Source organism: Stenella coeruleoalba (assembly GCF_951394435.1).
Source record: "Stenella coeruleoalba genome assembly, chromosome: 14".
NCBI lineage: Eukaryota > Metazoa > Chordata > Mammalia > Artiodactyla > Delphinidae > Stenella > Stenella coeruleoalba.
Genome location: NC_137160.1, coordinates 83,448,950 through 83,472,092, shown reverse-complemented (window position 1 = coordinate 83,472,092; position 23,143 = coordinate 83,448,950). Strand labels below are relative to the sequence as shown.

The 23,143-nt window shown below is 39.4% G+C and overlaps 1 protein-coding gene across 1 annotated transcript; it reads right to left on the bottom strand.

Annotated features, from left to right (window-relative positions):
* Positions 1-1,205: 1,205 nt before the first annotated feature.
* GTF2H3 (general transcription factor IIH subunit 3) lies at positions 1,206-23,140 on the bottom strand. The gene is made up of 13 exons (XM_079942338.1): positions 23,053-23,140; positions 19,989-20,068; positions 14,014-14,120; positions 13,454-13,620; positions 11,187-11,249; positions 10,281-10,310; positions 10,104-10,132; positions 7,258-7,332; positions 6,427-6,480; positions 3,416-3,484; positions 2,902-3,037; positions 2,752-2,788; positions 1,206-2,664 (listed from the first exon to the last, which is right to left on the bottom strand). The coding sequence occupies exons 1-13, from the start codon at positions 23,063-23,065 to the stop codon at positions 2,595-2,597; spliced, it is 930 nt and encodes a 309-aa protein (XP_079798464.1). The 5' UTR covers positions 23,066-23,140; the 3' UTR covers positions 1,206-2,594.
* Positions 23,141-23,143: the final 3 nt, after the last annotated feature.

Below are 23,143 nucleotides of genomic sequence, written 5' to 3'. Positions count from 1 at the left end.
TCTGCCTGAAAACAAATTCCGTTTTATGTCGGTAGCCTCAAAGTATCTCAAGCGTTATTATAGTTCGGTAACTAAGCGTGCAGGCTCTGAGGTCGGACTGCCTGGTTTGGGTTTCACCTTCCTTCTACATTAAGTGACCTTGGGAAAGTCACTTAACCTCTCTAAGCTTGGGCTTCCTCATCTTTATTATTATTATTATTTATTTTTGGCTGCGTTGGGTCTTCGTTGCTGTGTGCGGGCTTTCTCTAGTTGCAGTGAGCAGGGGCTACTCTTTGTTGTGCGGGTTTCTCATTGCGGTGGCTTCTCTTGTTGAGGAGTATGGGCTCTAGGCATGCGGGGTTCAGTAGTTGTGGCTCACGGACTCAGTAGTCGTGGCACGTGGACTGTAGAGTGCAGCCTCAGTAGTTGTGGCACATGGGCGTAGTTGCTCTGCGGCATGTGGGATCTTCCCAGACCAAGGCTTGAACCCGTGTCCGTTGCACTGGCAGGCGGATTCTTAACCACTGGGCCACCAGGGAAGCCATTCATTCATTCATTCATTCATTCATTTGGCTGCACCAGGTCTTAGTTGCAGCACTCGGGATCTTCATTGAGGCATGCGGGATCTTTAGTTGCGGCATGTGGGATCTATTTCCCTGACCAGGGATGGAACCCGGGTCCCCTGCATTGGGAGCATAGAGTTTTAGCCACTGGACCACCAGGGAAGTCCTTCCTCATCTTTAAAAAGGAGATAATAGTCTCTCCCAAATAGGATTGTGTGAGAATTAAGTGAGGTAGCATATCTAATGAGCTTAGGCTAATGCCTGGCATATAGTAAGCACTCAATAAATGTTCACTCATTTTGTTAGCCATCAGAGCAGTGGTGAACCAATTCACTGCGAGAATCCATGTATGGTGTGTAAGAAATCTTGTATTAAAAATTTCATATCAATCTATAATTGTATAGTATTTGTAACAATATTTTTGTGAGAGTTTTGGCAAGATTTGAAATTAAAGTTCTTCAGAGTTGAATAAAAAACTGTCTGACATGTGACCAAATCCAGGTAAAAAGTACAGAGTTGAAGATGAATTGAATGAGCATGAAATAAACAATGAATGAGGAAATAAGCAAATATGAAAGTTTAAATTATTTTATTATAAACATTTATACAAAATAAACAACAAACACAACTGTTAAAAATAAAATTTAAACAGAATTAGGCCAGTTCATAAAACATGTCAAATGAAAAAGTAATAACAAAAACCTTATCAGCTTGTTTGAAATTATTCATCTTTAGATATATGATTCTTTGTTTCCTAGACTTAAAATAGAGATCTCCATTACACATAGTTAGGCTGTGAAATATTAAATATTATTCTTAAAAGACAGATTCTTAAAGGTTAGCAAATACTTGCAAAGTGATCACCAAAATCTTTGTGTATTTGTTAACAAAATTGAAAATGCAGAATATAAAATCTACTTGAAATAATCCAACCAAACACCAAATTGCTTAAATGAGACTCAGTTTCTGAGATGGTATCAAGAGAAAATTAAAATCTTATTTATATACAAGGTTGTATACACAAATAGGTCTTTGTCAATTTACTTTTAAAAAAAAATTAAATTGGCCACCATTCCTAAAAACGCTTCCTACACTCTGCTGGAATTTAAAAGGACTTTTAATAACTTCAAGGTTACATAGAAAAATAAGTTTTTTATTGTTGCAAATAATTTTTCTTTTGAACTTATAGAATTTTTCAGTATTAAGTCCAAAACTTCTAGAGAACAGTTCTCCAGTATTAATGCTTTCCCCCTCCTCATTAAAAAAGGGATGAATTCTATGTGGGGCAACACTTCACTGTACAGAATCCATTCTCCCCAAGAAATTCCCCCTCAGAACCCAGACCCTGGCTTTCACAAATAAGCTCTTCACACAACTGTTCTTAAAGAAAAAGTTCCCACCAGACTACTGCACTCACTCTCCTTACTCACTTAAAATCAGATTTTAGAGATATTCAGTGACAAACTATCATTTGGATAACTCTGACCAAACATGTACTAATGTCAGACAAAAGAATAAGTATCTGCTAATATCTGGAGCTAAATCTCAATCTAGAAAACAAGGATTTTATTTATGTGACTACCGTCGAAGTGTTGACTCGAGTAACATGTTCTATCTTGATTAATGCCATTACTCCATAAATAGTCACTTTTTCCAAAACTGTATTCAAATTTCACATCATACATTTCACAGTAAGAACCTAGACTTGGTAGGTTCTGACGCTTATAATCAGTCAGTACAGAATGGCTTTGACAAACGATCACCTCATTTAAAAAAAAAAAAGTCACAAATTTGTGCTTTTCTTTTTTGTCCATTTCTGGACAAAAACCAGTCAGAAAAAATTTTAGGGTACATTGCATAGAATGACTCCCTCAAATAAATCAGCCCCCAGGAAGCATAGGATGAGGATGATGTTTTAGTATATTTCCTGTAAGAAAGTTCACTAAAATTTATCTTACACATATCTCTATTTTTTTCAGCGCCTTCCTAACAAAGATTCTGCCATATAATTTCTATTAATAGCTCTAAGTGATGGGGAAACAATTTTTACTGTCATGCGGACATTTTCAGTTTCTTTTTCTTGGCCTTCAGTACAGGAGGGAGAGAAATCTTAAAGGCTGTCCTGAAATAATACAGAGAAGGAAATACTTTTTAATGCTCTAAGTCTCTATAAAGGGCAAGCCAGCCGCACAGCCTCAAAGATACTTACTCGCATGTAGTGCAGATAGGACTGAAGTTGCAGAATACTGCAAATTGAAAAAACGAAAAATGAACAAGACGGTCTAACAGTCACATAGTTGGAGATGTTTTCTGCACACTCCTCCACAACATAGAAAAACTCAGCGCTACGTGAACTTACTTGACAAGCACACAGAACACACGTAGCCGATTTCAATGAGATTTCGATGGCAGAAGCAAGCAGCCCGGTAGTCAACGTGAACTGGGGGTGGAAGGGTTAACTGAGACCTCTGATCTTGATCAGGAAGAAAAACCCACTGTTTAAAAAAAAAGCAAGGAAATTTTATTTAAAACATTGGGGAAAACAACCCGAAGCCAGGACACAGATAGCAGATATTAGCCAGTAAACACTGAGAATACTAAATTAGATTTTCCTTGAAAGTCTATTAGAAATAGACTATTAGAAATGTGTTTCTAGCCATTCCACAATTATTGAGCACCACCACACAGGCATACAGCATTCCGCATACAGCTTACAGGGTCCAAAGACTCCCTTAAGTTCGAATTCCCTAGGTCACCCCTCTGTTCCTTTCTTCCAGTTACTAAGCATCAGCCATCTTACTCCCGTTCATTCCCCAGGAAACAGGGGTCTCACTGGACTCAAGGCATTAGGTTCACTGTTGACATTTCCTTACCAGTAAATACTGCAGAAGGGAGGGCATCTGAGGCACCTTCAAGTACAGTCCCCCTGTGATGTCACAAGCCTGCAAGACAAAGGGCTCTCAGCCAAACCAGCACTCGCTTAGCTTTTCCAGCGGGAGGTCATTCTCACCAGCAACTCTTCAGGTCTCCAAAAGGAGAGGAAGATACGACACAGCGAATTAAAAGGGAATCTCTTCCCAGAGTGCAGGAGGACCAGAAACTTGCAGCTACCTCTTCAGATGTTCAAATATCTTGCGTTCCCCTTGGCCCACACCCTTTCATCCTTTGAAGACTGTAGTATAAGAGTACAAGCCCTTTTTCCTGTTAGTTTGCTACTGATAAATTTCTATTCTTGCCATGTTTATTCATTCTCATTGTATCTTTTAGTAACAGTTTGAGACGTAATTCACATGCTACTAAACTCACCCTTTTAAAGTGTACAATTTACTAGTTTTTAGAATATTCAGAGTTGTGCAACTGTCACCGCTATCTAGTTGCAGAACATTTTCATCACCCTAAAAAGAGATCCCATCCCCATTAACAGTGATTCTCCATCCCTCCTTTCCCCTGGCAACCAGTCATCTGCTTTCTGTTTCTATGGATTTGCCTATTCTGAACACTTCATACAAATGGAATCAGACAATATGTTTCCTTTTACTTCTTGCACTTAGGATAATGTTTTCAAGGTACATTCATATTGTAGCATGTATCAGTACTTCATTCTCTTTTATGACCAAATAATATTCCATTTCATGGATAGACCACAATTTATTTATCCGTTCATCCACTGATGGGCATTTGAGTTGTTTCCCCTTCTGGGTTATTATGAATAGCACAGCTATGAATATTCACGTACAGTATCTTTTATGGACACGTTTTCATTTTTCTTAAATATATATCTAAGAATGGAATTGTGGACTCAACTGGTAATTCTATGTTTAACTTTCTGAGGAAGTTTCAGACTGTATTCCAAAGTGGCTGTACCTTTTCACATTCCCAACAAACACCATGCACTTACCATCACGCTTAAGAAATAGGATAATTCTAGAACCTTTGTAGCTGGTGTACTTTCTGGTTGTATCTCCCTTTCCCCACGCATCCCCAGCAGTAACCTAAACTCAAAGTTTTCTACAATTTTGTGCTTTTAACTAATCTTTTAGGAAATAATATTTCTTGCAGTCAAAAAACGTTTATCAAAAGTTTAGTAATTTCTTCAGTCTTATTTCTGTTTTTTTTCTTTTCCCTTTTTAAAGTAAAATTCAGTTTCATATTTTGATTAAAAATAACATCTGGTGGCGCAGTGGTTAAGAATCTGCCTGCCATTGCTGGGGACATGGGTTCAAGCCCTGGTCCGGGAAGATCCCACATGCCGCATAGCAACTAAGCCCGTGCGCCACAACTACTGAGCCTGCGCCCGAGCCCACAAGCCACAACTACTGAGCCCGTGTGCCACAACTACCGAAGCCCACGCACCTAGAGCCCGTGCCCTGCAACAAGAGAAGCCACCGCAATGAGAAGCCCATGCACTGAAACAAAGAGTAGCCCCCACTCGCTGCAACTAGAGAAAGCCCGTGCACAGCAAGGAAAACCAAATGCAGCCAAAAATAAATTTATTTTTAAAAAAAGAGATAAAATTAATTTTAAGAGCATTTTTATTTAACTCAATATATCCAAAATGTTATCATTTTAACATGTAATCAGTATAAGTACCATTAATGAGATATTTTACATTGTTTTTTTTCAATACTAAGTCTTTGAAATTCAGTGTGTATACTTATGCACACCTCAATTCAGATCAGACTCATTTCAAGAGCTCAGCAGCCATATGGCTACCATAAAGAATAGCGCAGATCTGGAATATGATCCTATTTTTATAAAAGTCTTTGCTTAGTGACCTATTCTTCCATCTGTATGTATAGAGAGATCTGTCATGCTGTTCACCTAATACTAACAACAGTAACTTTCAGATGATAGGATTTGAAGGGAATTTTTATTTATTTTTTTTTTTGCGGTATGCGGGCCTCTCACTGTTGTGGCCTCTCCCGTTGCGGAGCACAGGCTCCGGACGCGCAGGCTCAGCGGCCACGGCTCACGGGCCCAGCCGCTCCGCGGCATGTGGGATCTTCCCGGACCGGGACACGAACCCATGTCCCCTGCATCGGCAGGCGGACTCTCAACCACTGCGCCACCAGTGAAGCCCTTTTTTTAACTTTTAAAAAATACTTTTCTGTGTTGCTTGAATTTGTTTTAATGTGTAAATTACTTTTACAAATTCAACCAAATCATTGTGTAAAATGTAAGTAAAAATATCAAAGAAACCAGAGAGATGTTGGTGCTCTAATCTAAAGCATCATACAGGCTAATCCCTAAAGATGTGTGGGGACTTCCCTGGTGGTCCAGTGGGTAAGGCTCCGAGCTCCCAGTGCAGGGGCCCAGGTTCAATCCTTGGTCAGGGAACTAGATCCCGCATGCCGCAACTAAGACTCAGCACAGCCTAAATAAGTAAATAAATAAAATATTAAAAAATAAAAATGTGTGAAGACTGGTAGATGAAAAGCATTTAACAAAAAGTAAGAGAACACACCACACTTTCATAACCACCAACACCAAACGTTCATTTAAAATATACCTTTTGGGCATCCCTGGTGGTGCAGTGGTTAAGAATCCGCCTGCCAATGCAGGGGACACAGGTTCGAGCCCTGGGCCGGGAAGATCCCACATGCCATGGAGCAACTAAGCCCATGCACCACAACTACTGAGCCTGTGCTCTACAGCCCGCGAGCCACAACTACTGAAGCCCGCGCACCTAGAGCCCACGCTCCACAACGAGAAGCCACCGCAATGAGAAGCCTGCACACTGCAACGAAGAATAGCCCCCACTCGCCGCAACTAGAGAAAGTCCGTGCACAGCAACGAAGACCCAATGCAGCCAAAATAAATTAAATAAATAAATAAATAAATTTATTTTAAAAAATAAATAAAAATAAAATAAAATAAAATATACCTGTTGGAGGAGTCCTGAATCAGAGTCTAACACACAGGCATCAATCAAAATATTCTGAAATGAACATTTCAAAAAATATTATAGGAATAATAATGACTACCTTACAGTGAGAACCTACTATATGCCAGACGCTATTCTTAAAATGGCTCATTTAACATGCATAATAACTCTGCAAGGTAGATATCTGATTTTCATTTTACAGCTGAAGCACCCAGGCCTTGGCCGGGCGGTGGTCACAGAGCCCAGGGGAAGCAGTGCTGCCACCCCCAGCCTGCCTGTCCCCAGAGTCCGTGGTCTTTCCACTATGTCGTGCTGCCGCCCCAAGACGGAGAATATTTTACATGGCTATGGTAGCACTTCAGGTTAAAACTGAAGCTTTAAGGAAGTTTTTTTTTTAACATATCAAAGAAGAAAACGTATTAGTGATAACTCATCTGAAAACTTCGGTTATTTGCAAAGTAAAAATATCAAATCTTTTTAAGACCTCCCTGAAGCAAAGAGACAGAGAAATTGAAGCAAGGTATGCAGCAAACTATAAAACCTAGAATTCTTAGCCTAGGGTCCAAGGATGGGCTAAATGGTTGCAGGAATACCACAAAACTATCTGCAAAACTGTTTGAGTGCATATTTTTCTGGGGACCCATCAGATTCTCAAGGGTCCAGGACCCAAAATAGAGAAATGACTAGTATTGTACAAAATATGGATTCTAGATTCCCAATCCCTTAATAAGTATCTAGTCAGAATACCTCTCTAAGTAGGTCATTCAAACAATAAAATTAACTCCTTCATTATGAAACCAATATTCTTTAAAAAGAAGGCTCTCAATTCACCTGCTTCTGTGCTGCAAAGATGACATTCATGAAGTTCATATACTGCAACGTGCTGTCTTCTGCAGCCTTAATAACCTAAAAATCACATCCATGTTAATACCTTTCAGCCACATCCTAGTATTCTCACTCAAATGTCATCACAATATACTACAAATTACAACCAATATCATCTTTCTAATTTGTCTTTGAAGTTATTAAATAATACCTAAAACTGTAAAGATGACTGCAAAAATCTCCCCCAAATCCTATCCCTCAAGAAATAACCCTTGTTAATAGTTTCTAAAGAGCACTTATGTGGCCGTGTATATATACTCACACATACACCCCCCAGGATGATACTCTATCTAGTGTTCTGCAGCCTGCTTTTTCAGTCCACAATATCTGGGGGTAAAATCTTACATCAATAAATTTGGATGTAACCATCCTTCATGCTGAGTTCATAGATTTCCACCGTTTAACCAATTATCTATAGAAGACATTGAAGCAGTTTCCAAACCTCGGTTTTAGACAATGCTCTAACGAACGCTCTCATCTACCCTTTGCACAACTCTCCGATTAGCTCCTAAAATAATCAGTGAGATTACTGAAGTGTCTGCACATTTAATTTTGATACATACTACCGAACTGCCCTCCAGAAAAGCTGTACCAGTTTATCCTCCCATGGGCGATGCAAGGGAGTAACCACTAGTAGGGCTGACCGTATTTCCAAATGCTAACTGGTCATTTTCATTTCCTCTTCTGCAGATTGCTCGTTTCCCACTTGTTTCTTTAGAGTCAACCCTGACTTTTAAAAATGAATTTACAAGAGCTCTTTTTTATTTTAGAAATATTACATTAATCCTGTCAGGTAGCTATACTGAAAGTACTTTTTCCTAATAGTTTTTTTTTTCCCATCCTTGTTTTGGGGGGTTTATTTTTTTGAGGTCTTACGCTTCCTTTTAAAGTTTCATATCATGCTTAGCAAGATATTCATCAACACAAGACTACAAACAGATATTTTCTTCTAGAGCTTTTATGACTTGAATTTTTACATTGAAATGTTTGATCTTTACTAGAATGTGTTTAGGTATAAGCAGTGAGATCTAGCTTTGCTTTCCCGCAAATGGCCAATCAACTGGCCCAGTACCTTTTATTGAATAATCCATTTCCCTCCCACTAACTTGAAGTGTTTCGTTTATCATATGTCAAACCCCACTGTACCTGGTTTCTGGACTCTAGTCTTTTCCATTATCTGTTTGCCTACTACTATACCAGAACCACAGTTACTGTAGCTTTATAATGTGTTTTAATGCCTAAAGGAGTGTGCACAAAGAAGAACAAAGAGAACTGCTCACTACCCAGTTCTACAAGGGTTAACGGGGAACTCACTGCAGCTGCCCACCGACAGCGCACCCTGAGAGGAGTTCAGGATGAAAAACAGGATGAGGGACTCTGTGCTTTGGATAAATAGGCCTTTAGATAGTTAGATGCATATCTCAGGAAGAATTTCAATGACCTCAGATTCTTGCCTCTTCGCAGGCAAGAACTGAAAAAAGAAATAGAAAAGCACTAAAATCACTAACTTGAGATATCTGTTCTTCGTGATTAGCCGTAATCTTTTACCAAGATATATGCTTGATTGCATGAATTTCCTAGCCAAAAAATCACATATAAACTGGCTTCTCCCCTACCTCTTTGGGGCAGTTTCCTCACAGCTGACTGGCTGTCTCCTGGGCTATAATCCTCAGTAAGACTCTGGATAAAACTTAACAACTCACAACTCTTATGTTGTGTGTCTTTCTTTAAGTCAACTGGAGCAAGTTCCTGCCTACCATTTTCTTTCAGAAAGCTCCTGGCTATTCTCATTGATTTATTCTTTCAGATAAACTGTTGACTTTCTTAAATCCCCCCACTCTGCCAGGAAAAAAAAAAATCTGATTAATATTCTGAGATTGCATTGAACTTACAGTTTAATATTGGAAAAATTGACATTGAAGAATAAAGTATGGATCTCCAAAAACTAGTGGTTACCAGTGGGGAGAGGGAAGAAGGGAGGGACAATATAGGGGTAAAGGAGTAAGAGGTACAAATTATTATGCATAAAATAAGCTACAAGGATACACTGTACAACTGTACAAAAATATGGGGAATATAGCCAATATTTTATAATAACTATAAATGGAGTATTATCTTTAGAAATTGTGGATCACTGTATCATACACCTGTAACATAAATAATATTGTATGTCAACTATACTTCAATTTAAAAAAAATACAAATTTTATTGGAACCATACAGAGAAGATTAGCATGGCCCCTGCGCAAGGATGACACGCAAATTCGTGAAGCGTTCCATATTTTTAAGTGAGACAGTGGCATGGACATATATATACCACCAAATGTAAAACAGATAGCTAGTGGGAAGCAGCCGCATAGCACAGGGAGACAAGCTTGGTGCTTTGTGTCCACCTAGAGGAGTGGGATAGGGAGGGTGGGAGGGAGGGAGATGCAAGAGGGAGGAGATATGGGGACATATGTATATGTATAGCTGATTCACTTTGTTATAAAGCAGAAACTAACACACCATTCTAAAGCAATTATACTGCAACAGAGATGTTAAAAACAATATAAATAAATAATAAAGTACTAATTTTAAAAAGAAAAAATATGGCTCTCCATTTATTCAATCATTTCATGTCTCTCAGAATTTTCATTTTTCATCATAATCAATTTTACGTATTCCTTGTTAATTAATTCTGGGTACTTAATAATTATTGTTTCTATTATAAATGGGTCTTATTTCCCATTATGTTTTCTAATTGGCTTTAGCTGGTATAAAAACATCGTTTTGATATCTTTTTAATCTTACCAATATCCTTGATTTCATTTCCTGATTATCTATAAAGAGATAAAAACAGTGAACAATTTAACTGAATCTTATTAAACATATTACATATAAGGTTTTCTCACCAATTTTTAAACAGTACCTGAAAGTTATAGTAGTAAAATAAAGATTACAGTCTCATAGAAGAATGTAGGTGCCTACCTTTAACATCCTTGCTCATTCTATGAATGTCTTATTTTCTTAGCATTAAGGAATTTAAAAATATTATTTCATAAATACTAATAGTAAACAGAAAACTAACCTCAATTTTAGTTAAATAAATCCAGCATCCACCCAGCTGAAAAAAGGAAAAGCTCCAAGGCCCACAATAAACACATAAAACAAGACTGATTGGGAGCTTCCAATTACTAACTCTGTAATCAAGTGGGCTTTGTAACCCGACCAAAATATGATCTTTATCCCAGAAAATTAAAATTAGTAGATTTGATTGTTCTTTGATTATCCACCTGCTTGTTCTATGATTATCCACCATGTCCTGGATTTGAATACTGGGAACACAAGTAAATCAATACACCATCAAATGAGATAATGAATTTGAAAAGCATACCCAGCTGATCAGACACCCCCAATCAAGGTCTGGACAGACTCAATATTGTACAAAACTAACAAACTAAATTACTTAAGCCTGAGAAAATATCACACAAACATAATCAAAATGCTTATAAAGGTGTGCAAAATAATGCATTCTCCCGCAGAGAAGCAGCTGCTCATTTAATAAGCCCCAGGGTTAGTAAATGGCTTTTTAAATTAAACCCTGCTTCCAACACGAGAGACGAAAAAAAATTTTTTTTTTAATTTGTCTAATAAGAAGCATCCTGAGGAACAATGAATTACGAGCAAGACGTGCTGGAGAAACTAGAGTCTTCTCATTCTTAGCTTGTCTAAAAACATGTCAAAGCCAAGATAAACTACTTTTTGATTATCTACCACTTTAGAACACTCATGCCTTCCATTAACACGGGCACCCAAGGTTCTGAGAACTATCACAAGTTCAGATCTCTTTATTACAGGAAAACACCTTCTGCATGATTAAAACACCAAGGATACAGCAAAGAGCTTTGGCAAGGGATCCTGCCAGCAGAGTTTCTGTATGTTGACCCTCTATGTCACCTGTAGATAACAAAAAACATTAAAAAGGGAATTTTTAGGTACTTTCTTGACCTAAAATCATTTTCAAACCAAAGCATTCTTCTTCATGAATGAAATCAGATGACATTTTCAAACTGGGTTTAAAAACATAGATAAGCAATTTTTAAACATTTTCTCAATTTAAAATACCCCGGTGGTTGGGGGCTGAAGGGGCAGGAATGGGGGGTTGTTGCCTAACGGGTATAAAGTTTCAGTTTTCGATGATGAAACACTTCTGGAAATGGACAGTGGTGATTTTGCACAACAGCGTGAATGTACTTAACGCCACTGACCTGTACACTTAAAAATGGTTAAAATGGTTATGTTATAAAAAACAGATAATAAAAAGTATCCTGGTGTTACTGGGGAAGGTTGTGGTTGCTCAATGACCTAAGCAGTAGCAGAGGCCCTGTGCAACTGCAGGCAGCCTGGACAGTGGCCCCTGGCCAGGCCCCGAGCCCTTCCCACTGCCTCCCACCTGCCTGGGAAAGCCGTGATAAGAGGACTGGAGAAAGTGCCCTGGCTGTGGGAGGCAGGGACGAGGTTTACAACTTATTCAGAGACTTGAGTGAAAAACAGTCACTCTCATAAAAATAAAAATTCTATACCTTCAGCACAAGAAGGTGGGGAGACCAGATTGACACGCTGTGCGAACAGGGCCTGCAACTGGTCCAGGAGCACTGATACCCCATGGGGAGGTCAGACCAGGAAAGGTCTGGAACACTATACTGAGAAGTTGGGACTTTGCCCTAGGGGCCAGTGGTTGTTCAAAACATGATTCGAGAACCAGCTGTAGGAATATCACCAGGGAACTCAATAGAAACACAAATTCTTGGGCCCTCCCTAAACCCACTGAATCAGAAACTATGGAGTGGGGTTCAGTATTTCATTTTAACAAGCCCTCCAGGTGATTTTTAACAGTTTTATTGGGGTATAACTTACAGATCACAAAATTATCTTTTTAAGCACACAAGTCAATGATTTTTAGTAAATTTATAGGGATGTAAATCCTCGCCACAATCCAACTGTAGAACATTTCCATCACCCCGAAAGATCACTTGGGCCCATTCCCATAACTTCTCTGCTCCTCCCCAGCCCCAGGAGAAATCATTAATCCACTTTCTGTCTCTAGAACTGCCTTTTCCCTACAGGTGATTTGGACACAGGAGACAGATTGAAACCACTGCCTGCAGGCAACAGGGAATCAGCAAAAGGTCTTTAAGGGCGGGAACAGCAGCTCTGATATTTAGGATGATACCTCTAGATGCTGAGTGGAAAGACTGGAACGGAGAGAGCCAGGAGTCGGTTAAGAAGTTAGTAACAACGATCTAGAGCAAAGGCTCTCCACCTGGGCAACTGTGCCCCATGGGAGACATCTGGTTCTCACAACCGGGGGATATTACGGCATCCAGTTGGTTGAGGCCTTTCCTTCAAAGCACAGGAAAGCCCCACAATAAAGAATCACCCAGCCCAAAACGTCAGCACTGCCAAGGCTCAGCTAGATGGCAGGTAATAAGGGGTCAGACTTCGGAGATACTGCTGAGGATAGATTAATAGGATCTCATAGCTGATTAGATGCTGGATGAGGAGGAAGGAGTCAAAACAGAAAATTTTGCAAAAGTAGGTGGCTGGGGGGTGACAGAAATAGGAAATGGAAATGGTGGTCTGAGAGAAAAGACAATGAAACTGGTCTGGGCCGTGTTAATGAGACTGTGGGACATTTAAGTGGAGATATTTGCAAGTTGAAAGAAAGGCTAGATTAGAGACAAAAACTGGGAAGTGTTCATAAATAAATGATAATTAATGACAAGAGTGGATGAGAACACGCAGAGGGAGAAAATAAGAAAATAACCCGGCAGAATAAAAAAATGTATATATTTTTAAGAAGAAAAAGTCAGAAATGGAAGAAAGAATGGTCCAAAAAAGAGGAAAAATAGGTCAACAGGCTATCCTCAGAAACCAGAGTATTTTAAGAAGCGGAGGATGGTGAACAGGGTCAATGCTGCAGAGGTCAGGCAGCTAATGCACAGGCTTTGATGGAAAAGATTTTTTAAAAGAAAAGAGAGAATGAAGTAAATAGTATCGAGATGCTCAAAGTTTTGGACTCAAAGCCTCAAGGACCTCCACACTCAACTCCACGTGCAAACAGCAATAATGGAAGAAAAAAAAAAGCTGAAAGCAGTTACTCTTGGTCATTAGATCTTTGATCTCTTCAACAATAACTTCATTTGCTGCTGTTAGCAACTCATATTTTCCATCTTTGCTTCCTGAGGGAATAAATTCAGAAGAAGCATTGCCAGGGTCTCCAAAGAAGTCTCCAAGTCTGCCATTCTTTCCAGGATATAAGAATCGACTGAAACAGAAAAACAAAACACCGAAAAGAACCTAGTTACACCAGGACTTGAAGCCCTCACTAAACATCAAAGTGAAATCCAGCACTCGTAACAAAAACCACATCAATTCCAGACTCTCAAGATTCCATAATAAATTTCAGTTTTAAAGAATGTAGAAAATAGGCAAGTGGGCAAACATGAGTCTACCACCACAGAATATCTTGATGATTCCACTGTTTTCTTAAAAAACGAGAAGAATAAAGAGGGTACTGGGTTACTGTCTCTTGAAATGCTTCATACCAAATTCTTACCTACTACCAGTTTATTATTTGAGGTATATTTATCTACCCCAGTAATATCTGGTCCAAGGGTCCCTAAGCACTGAACAGGAAGAATAATCATAATGGTCATACCTTTCTTGAATGTGACTTGCTATCACAGCAAGTTTGTTGGAACGATTCATGAATAAATGAGAATTTCCTAGCACCATCACTGCATCTATGCATTTTGATAAAGTAAACTGTTGAAAAACAGAAGACAAAAGAAAGGTAAATTAGCTATCCAAATAGCTACGTCAGGTCTTGAAATGATTAAGATTTCATTTAAATTTTAGACAATTATTCACTTCTAAAAATTTGCTCTGGAGCTCCCCCCCTCCAAAGTCATAAGCAAAAACATTTGAAACCTACAGTTTTCCAATACTGAACAGCACAGACTTGCTCATTTCTGACTTGCTTAGAAAAACAACACATGGCAGGTCAGATCCCACGGAGCAGAGCAAAATGAAGGAAGAATTGCTGTTGGGGGATGGGATGGAACTGGGGAAGTAAGGAGATAGCGTCCTTTTTTATAAACATGATGACTGATTTGTGCTAGAGATGACCTAAATATAATTTAGTCAGTAGCATCAATCTTTACTAATACTGGTTATAGAGAATTGCCCTTACTTTTTCTCCTCCCTTACATAACTGTCTACCAGCTACATTTTCATCCTCCACGATAATGAAAACAGTCCAATTTGAAATATAAACCCAAGAAAGACAAAAATTCCAACTGAGACAAGAAATCATATGCAAAGACATTCATTTTCACTGTTATTTTTCCAGCTGTTATACTGTTAATTGATACAACCTATTTATTCATAAATAAATATATTCATAGCAAAAATATGGATAAACCTGAAGAAAAGAAACTATAGTTTTCTAATTTTACTTATGAAACCAATTCTACATCACTACAATATTCCACAAATATTTTCTGCATAACATTCAGGGAATAGCAAACATATCACAACTTCTATGATAAAATTACTAGAAAACTATTGCTACACATGGAATAGACAATTAATATATACTGATTAAATTGGTAATTGTAAAACTTTTGAATTCATTCATTAAGTATCCTGAGCACCTATTATATGCCAGGCGAGGACCCCTTCTTTCATGGAGTTTACATTCCGACAAGTACTAATATTACTAAAAAACACAGGTGGATATTTTTATAATCATGTAATAAAGCATGTTTCTCTTAAAGAAATACTTCAAGCAGAAAATAAAACTGATAAATTTCACTCATTCTATTTTTGAAAATGTAAAACAAACCTATTAAAATTTCCGTATGGCAAAAAAAAGACTGAACAAAAAAAGTGAGGGCTTCCCTGGTGGCGCAGTGCTTGAGAGTCCGCCTGTCGATGCAGGGGACGCGGGTTCGTGCCCCGGTCCGGGAAGATCCTACATGCCGCGGAGCGGCTGGGCCCGTGAGCCATGGCCGCTGAGCCTGCGCGTCCGGAGCCTGTGCTCTGCAAGGGGAGAGGCCACAACAGCAAGAGGCCCGCATACCGCAAAAAAAAAAAAAAAAAGTGAGAGGCAAATTACAAACTGGAAAAAAATAATTGCAACGTATGACAGATGAGTTAACCTTTAATATAAAGAGTGTCCACAAACCATTAAAAATAAATAAATAAAAGGAATATGCAAAGAGAAAAATGGGCAATGCCCCAGAGGAGAAATACAAAGGACCATTAAATATACGAAAAGCAAATTGAGATCATTTTGGTACATCATACTGGCAAAAGATAAAATAAGAAAACAGAGCATCTTGTGTTGGTACCAAAAAAAACAAACCCAGAATCCTCATACACCACTGATGAGAGTGCAAAATAAGACAGTCTTCCTGGAGAATATGGTAATATGCAGTGATATACTGGTCTAGCTGTACAATGGAATTCTACTCAGCAATAAAAAGGAATGAACTACTGATGCATGCAGCAACATGGACAAATTTCAAAATAATTATGCTGAGTGAAAACACCAGACCAAAAAAGAAAAAAAAAAAACCCAAAACAAAAAATTGTTTGATTCCATATATATAAATACCTAAAATATGCAAACTAATCTATAGTGAGAGAAAGCAGATCACTGGTTGCCTCAGGAGGGGACAGGCAGAGAGGTGGGTGGGATGAATTCAAAGGAACAGGAAGAAACTTTGGGGGTGATGGATCTATATGTTCATTATTTTGATTGTGGTGATAATTTCATGAATGTATACATTAGTGAAAACATAACAAATTAAACACTTAAAACATAACAAAGTAAACACTTTAAACATGTACAGCTCATTGTATGTCAACTCTAGCTTGATAAAGTTATTTTTAAAAAAGACACCATTCAGAAAATGTCCAACTTAAAAATTTTTAAATTGGGCAAAATATTTGAATACAAATTTCACCAAAGAAAATATATGGATGGCTAATAAGCATACGAACAAAAGACTCAACATCACTAGTCATTAGGGAAATGCAAATTAAAACCAAAATGAGATATTACCACCTACACTAGAATGACTATAATCAAAAAGATAGACAAGCGTCAGCAAGGATGTGAAGACAAGACTGGAACTCTCATACATTTCTGATGGGAATGGAAAAGGGTGTACCAACTTTTTTTTTTTTTGGCCACTTCTTTTTTTTTTATTTTATTTCATTTATTTATTTTATTTTTTGGCTGCATTGGGTCTTCGTTGCTGTGGGCTGGCTTTCTCTAGTTGCGGCGAGTGGGGGCTACTCTTCATTGCAGTGCACGGGCTTCTCATCGTGGTGGCTTCTCTTGTTGCGGAGCACCAGCTCTAGGTGCGTGGGCTTCAGTAGTTGTGGCTCACGGGCTCAGGAGTTGTGGCGCACAGTCTTTGTTGCTCTGCAGCATGTGGGATCTTCCTGAACCAAGGCTTGAACCTTTGTCCCCTGCATTGGCAGGCGGATTCTTAACCACTGCACCACCAGGGAAGTCCCAGGGTGTACCAACTTTTGAAAAGTTTGGCAACGTCTTAAAAAGTTCAGTCTAAACTTACCATATTACCCAGTAATTCAACTCATAGGTCTCTAACTATTCAAGAGAAATGCGAACATATGCTCATACAAAGACTTGTTTGTGAATTACCAGCATTATTCATAATAGTCAAAAAGGGGAAACAATCTAAATGTCTGTGAACAGATAAACAAGAGGTATATTCATTCAAAGTAGCTTTTTTTTTTTTTTTTTTTTTTTGTGGTACGCAGGCCTCTCACTGTTGTGGCCTCTCCCCTTGCGGGGCACAGGCTCCGGACACGCAGGCTCAGCGGCCATGGCTCACGGGCCCAGCCGCTCCGCGGCATGTAGGATCCTCCCGGACCGGGGCACGAACCCGTGTCCCCTGCATAGGCAGGCGGACTCTCAACCACTGCGCCACCAGGGAAGCAAGAGGTATATTCATACTATAAAATACTGTTCAGTAATTAAAAGGAACCACCAATATATGCTACAACATGGATGAACCTCAAAAATATTATGCTAAGTGAAAAAAGCCAAAATCAAAAGACTACCTATTACCAAAACTCACCCAACATGAAAAAGATCATTCAAATAGTTTAATTAATACTAAAGAAATTTAATTCATAGTTTAAAACTTCACCAAAAAGCAATCTCCAGGTCCAGACAATTTCATTGGAGAACTATACCAAAAGTTTAAAGAACTGATACCAATTTTAAATAATCTCTTCCAGAAAACGGAAGAGAACACTTCCCAATTCATTTTATGAAGCCAGTATCACCCTTAAGCCAAAATCAGCCAAACAGTACAAAAAAGAAAAAAAAAAAACTATAGACCAGCATCTATCATAAAATAGATAAAAACTGAATCCAAGTGGGGTTTATTCTGGGAATGCAAAGCTGGATCGATATTTGAAAATCAATCAGTGTAATCCACCATATTGACAGGCTAAAGAGAAAAATCATTAATTGATGAAGAAAGATCATTTGACAAAACTTAACATCCATTCATGATAAAAATCTCCAAGCAAAACTAGGAAGAGAACTTCCTGAACTGGATGAAGAGCATCTACAAAACAAAGCTACAGTTTACACCATACTTAACAGTGAAAGACTGAATGCTTTCCTTCCAAGATCAGGAGCAAGGTAAGGATGTCCACTCTCACCACTCTTACTGAACGTAGTACTGTAAGTCTTATGAGTACAATAAAGCAAGAGAAGAAAATAAAAGGTATGTGCATTGGAAAGGAAAAAAATAAAACTGTGCCTACTTGCAGATGACATGACTGTCTATTTAGAAAATCCCAAGGAATCTAAAAAACACTGCTAGGTGGGCTTCCCTGGTGGCGCAGTGGTTGAGAGTCTGCCTGCCGATGCAGGGGACGCGGGTTCGTGTCCCGGTCTGGGAAGATCCCACATGCCACGGAGCGGCTGGGCCCGTGAGCCATGGCCGCTGAGCCTGCGCGTCCGGAGCCTGTGCTCCGCAACGGGAGAGGCCACAAGAGTGAGAGGCCCGTGTACCGAAAAAAAAAAAAACACTGCTAGGACTAATAAGTAAGTGTAGGTTAAGCAAAGTCCCAGCATATAGGAGCAACACACAAAAATCAATCATATTTCTATATACTAATATTAAATAGGTGGCAACCAAAATTTGAAACATACTACTCATTTACAGTTGCTAAAAAAACATGTATTTAGGTATAAATCTACAAAACTTGTCTGATGAAAACTATAAAATGCTAACGAGAGAATTCCCTGGCAGTCCTGTGGTTAGGACTCTGTGCTTTCACTGCTGAGGGCCCAGGTTCAATTCCTGGTTGGGGAACTAAAATCCTGCATGCTGCAAGGTGAGGCTAATAATAATAATAGTAATAATAACAGCTAACATAAAAAAGTCACAACAGCAAATGCTGGTAAAGATACAAAGAACTTTGCTGGTGGGAATGTAAAATGGTATAGCCACTCTGGAAAACAGTAAAGCAGTTTCTTATAAAATCAAACATGTGATTAACATACGACCCAGCAGTTGCACTTCTGGGCATTTATCCCAGAGAAATGAAAGCTTACATCCACACAAAAACCTGTATATAGATTTTCAGAGCAGCTTTTTATGTAATAGCCAAAAATTGGAAAACACCCAAATGTCCTTTGATAGGTGAACGATTATACAAACTATGGTACATCACACCATGGACTACTACTCAGCAATAAAAAGGACAAACTTCTGTACATGGAACGACTTGAATAGATCAAGGGCATTATGTTGAGTGAAAAAAAGCCAGCCTCAAAGGTTGCATACTGTCTGATTTATTTACATAACAAAATTCTAGAGATGAAGAACAGATTAGTAGATTAGTACCAGGGACTAGAAAGTTACAGCAACCATGAAGGATGCCTCCACCAGGGAGCTCCTGTGCGATGAAACAGCTCTGTATCTTTTTTTTTTTTTTTTTTCCAGCTCTGTATCTTGATTCTGGTTGGGGTTACACTAATCTTACATGTGATAAGACTGCAAGAACTAAACATACACACACAAATGGATGCAAAACTGCTGTGATTTGAATAAAGGCTGTAGATGGTACTGATGTCAATTTCCTGGTTTCGCTATTGCACTACAGTTATATAAGATGTTACTACTGGGAGACGCTGAAGCCAGGGCACACAGGACCTCTCTGTACCACTTTTCTAATTTCCTGTGAGTCTGTAACTATTTCAAAACAATATATTTCAAAATAGAAAGTGTTTTTTAAAAAAGACTACATATTATATGGAATCGATATATGAAATGTCCAGGAAATGTCAACATAAAGACAGAAAGTAGATCAGTGGTTGCCTACAACTAGGGGGTAGAAGCAGTGACTGCAAACAGGCACACGGGAACTTTGGGGGGAAATAGAAATGTTCTAAAACGGAATTGTGGTGATGGTTAAACAACTTTACTGTGATTTTCACTTAAAAAAAACACTGAACTGTACATTATAATGGGTGAATTTTATGATATGTAAATTATACCTTAATAAAAAAGCAACATAAACATATACTCAGTCAAACCAGAATTATCCAAAAGCCTTCTCAAGCAATCTTACCTGAGATTCCTTTAATGCTTGCTTTCCCCACCAAATTGGGTTGGTATCAACTATGATAACCAGAAGATTCAATTCATCTTCTGAAAATATTAACAAAAAATAAAAAACATTAGCCTCATAAAAGTGAAACAAAGCTAACATTCTTGATTTGTAAATTAGATCCAGAGCAAGCACCACTACATGCCTTCACATGTTTATCATCCTACAATCATGAAATTAACACAAGGCCAAGTTCTTTTAAAGATTTAAAGCTCTGGGGGCCCTTAGCAAGCTCTTGCTTGCCTCCTGTACATCTGTACCTTTCATGCACTAGAATGTAAGCTTTGTTTCTTTTGTCACTGCTTATCCTCTGCTCCGAGCACAATGCCTAGCATGTGGTGGATGATCAATAAATATCTCTTTTGTGAATCCAAAGACATATGCATTTTAAATGGCTGGTAAAGGACAGAAAGCACTGATTAACCAGTAGTTAGAATCACTAGTAGAAGTTCAGGCATGGGATGGCAGGGGGGGTAGATTTAAAGGGAGACACAGAATCAATTTGGCTCCAAGTCCATCAAATCACCTAGCAGCAAGGTCAATTATACTTAGGAACCAATCTTTAAAAGGTGAAAATGAGGGGAATTCTCTGGCGATCCAGTGGTTAGGACTCCAAGCTCTCCCTACAGAGGGCCCGGGTTCGATCCCTAGTCGGGGAACTTAAATCCCATAAACCGTGAGGCCAAAAAAAGAAAAAAGAAAAAACAAGGTGAAAACCAGAGTGGAAAGCACTTGCTATGTCAAGATTTTACTGTGAAAAAAATTAGGCTACTCTCTACAAAGTGACAGACACAATTAAAGAGGCTAACTTAACATATTAGTTCATTCAACAAACATTTACACTAAGTACCAGTGTTAGGTGTTGGGGATAGGTGTTGAGGATACTGAGTCCAAGCCCTCAAGGAGCCTACATTCTGAGGTGACAGACATATGAACCCATAAGCACACACTGTTAACGAAAAAAACAGGATGCTCATTTAATAGCAAAAAGCAACAATGCCTTTCCTGCCCCCATACTTTCCATCCTCCAGTTCCCTGTTCCCTGTATCAGGATAATCCCACCCCGTCTTTGATCTGCTTACATACCCAAATCCTATTTACTCTCTAAGGCCCCAAACCAATGCTACGTCTTCACCCAGAAGTCCTCCCTAGGTCTTCCAACAGGTCCTGGCTCCCCCATCTCAGGAGACTGGAAATCTCAGCCCCTCTGCATCAGGTCCGGCACATGTAATCCTATCATCCCATCCCATGCTGACAACTCAGCAAGGGACTTATTGCTATCTTTTGCTATCTTTCACCACTTATAAGATGTACTCCCTTCTTTCTTTTCTTTTCTTTTTTTTTTTTTAAGTTTGACAGATGCTGAACTGAGGATGGCATCTTACCCTTATGACTGATCACATTTTATTTTCTCTTAGTGGTATATTAAATAAAAGCACGTTTCATAATCAATACTATCTTAGATTAGGGGAAACATGGTATTTCTCTTTTGCAAGAGAAAGTAACTTGCTCTAAGTCACATGGCCTGCTAGCAAGTAGCAAAGCTAACACCCAACTCTGAAGACAGATCTGCTTGACTCTAATGACTGTGGCTTTTCAAAGCCCCACTGCCTACTTCTGAACACCAACAGCATCACTTCTCTTCTCATGACAGCACTCACTACCTCATTTTACACTTAGCTGTGTTTCTGATCTCTCTTCCCAGCTCTGCCCTCTAAACCATGGACTCCTCAAAGAATGAGGAATGAATAACATAATGTTGCATAAATCACAGAAGAAAGTGCCTAGCACAGAAGAGGCACTTAATTGTGTCTCCCACAGGCCCTCACTCCTCTACCCAAAAGCCTTTGGCCTTATTCTCCATCAGGTCCCACCTCCCAACTCTCAGGGCCTTCCTTGCTACTATCAAGCCTGAAAAAAACAGAAAGTGCTGCCTGTCAGGAGAGGTGTGTATCCATATACACATGGAATGTCACTATGAATTTCCTTCTTTGGGTCTCTACCTCCACATTTGTAGACAGGGGCCATACAAGGTCTGCGTCCCTCAGAGGGCTGTGATATTGATTAAAACAGATGAAGGATGCGTGCACAATTGTTATGGCCTCTGAAAGGACCTATTTCTACTCTTGCTCTCCGCAGTCCATTTCCCACACAGCAGCCAAAGTAATCTTTTAAAATCATAAATCAGGGACTTCCCTGGAGGTCCAGTGGCTAGGACTCCACGCTTCCACTGCAGGGAGCACAGGTTCTATCCCTGGTCGGGGAACTAAGATCCCGCAAAATACTGCGTGGCCAAAAAAAAAAAAAAAAATCGTAAATCAGATAGTAAACCTACCTTGCTTAAAGCCCTAAAACGGCTTTGTATTACACTTAAAATAGAGATCAAGCCCCACAAGGGCCCTGCACCTGGCTAGCTCCCTGATCTCATCCTTCTAGCCCACCCTACTCCCACCACCTTGGCTTTTTTTCTCCCTTTAAGATATCAGGCTCTATAATTGGTAGCTTAATGTATGAACGAAAGTCTCTCCACCTTCCTCTACCCCCGGGTGCCCCCTTTCCGTCTTCCCATTGCAAGGTAGTGGCTCAACTTGCCACAGGGTCTTTATAAAGTCACTCAAGTCTTAGTTTCAATATCACTGGTCTTCCCTGGACCCCTATCGAAAGCAGCTCCTTCTTGATCATCCCCTAATCACAATCGACCCCATCATCACTTTATATTGTCGTCACAGCTCTTGTCACCCTTCGAAATTATTTTTATTTACTTGCCTACTGTCTGTCTCGCTCACTAGACGGTAACCTCCACGAGTCTGTAACGTTCTCTATGTATCTCCCAGGGCATGAAATAACGCCGGGCACACAAGAGGCGCTCCAAAAATATTTACTGAATGAGTACATTCGCTACTCCTCTAAAGACCAAACAAGCTCCACCCAGCCCCCAGAATATACTGATACTCCATTTGGCCGGCCCTGGCCGGGTAAAGTCTGCTCAGCCCCGGGGTCCGGGTCCCGCCATCGCAGCCCTCACCGTCTGAGACCATAGCTGCCCGTGTCCCTCAGCGAAAAGCCGCTTGCAGTCAAGCGGTCCTCCGGGGTACGGCGCACCCCAACTTCCGGCG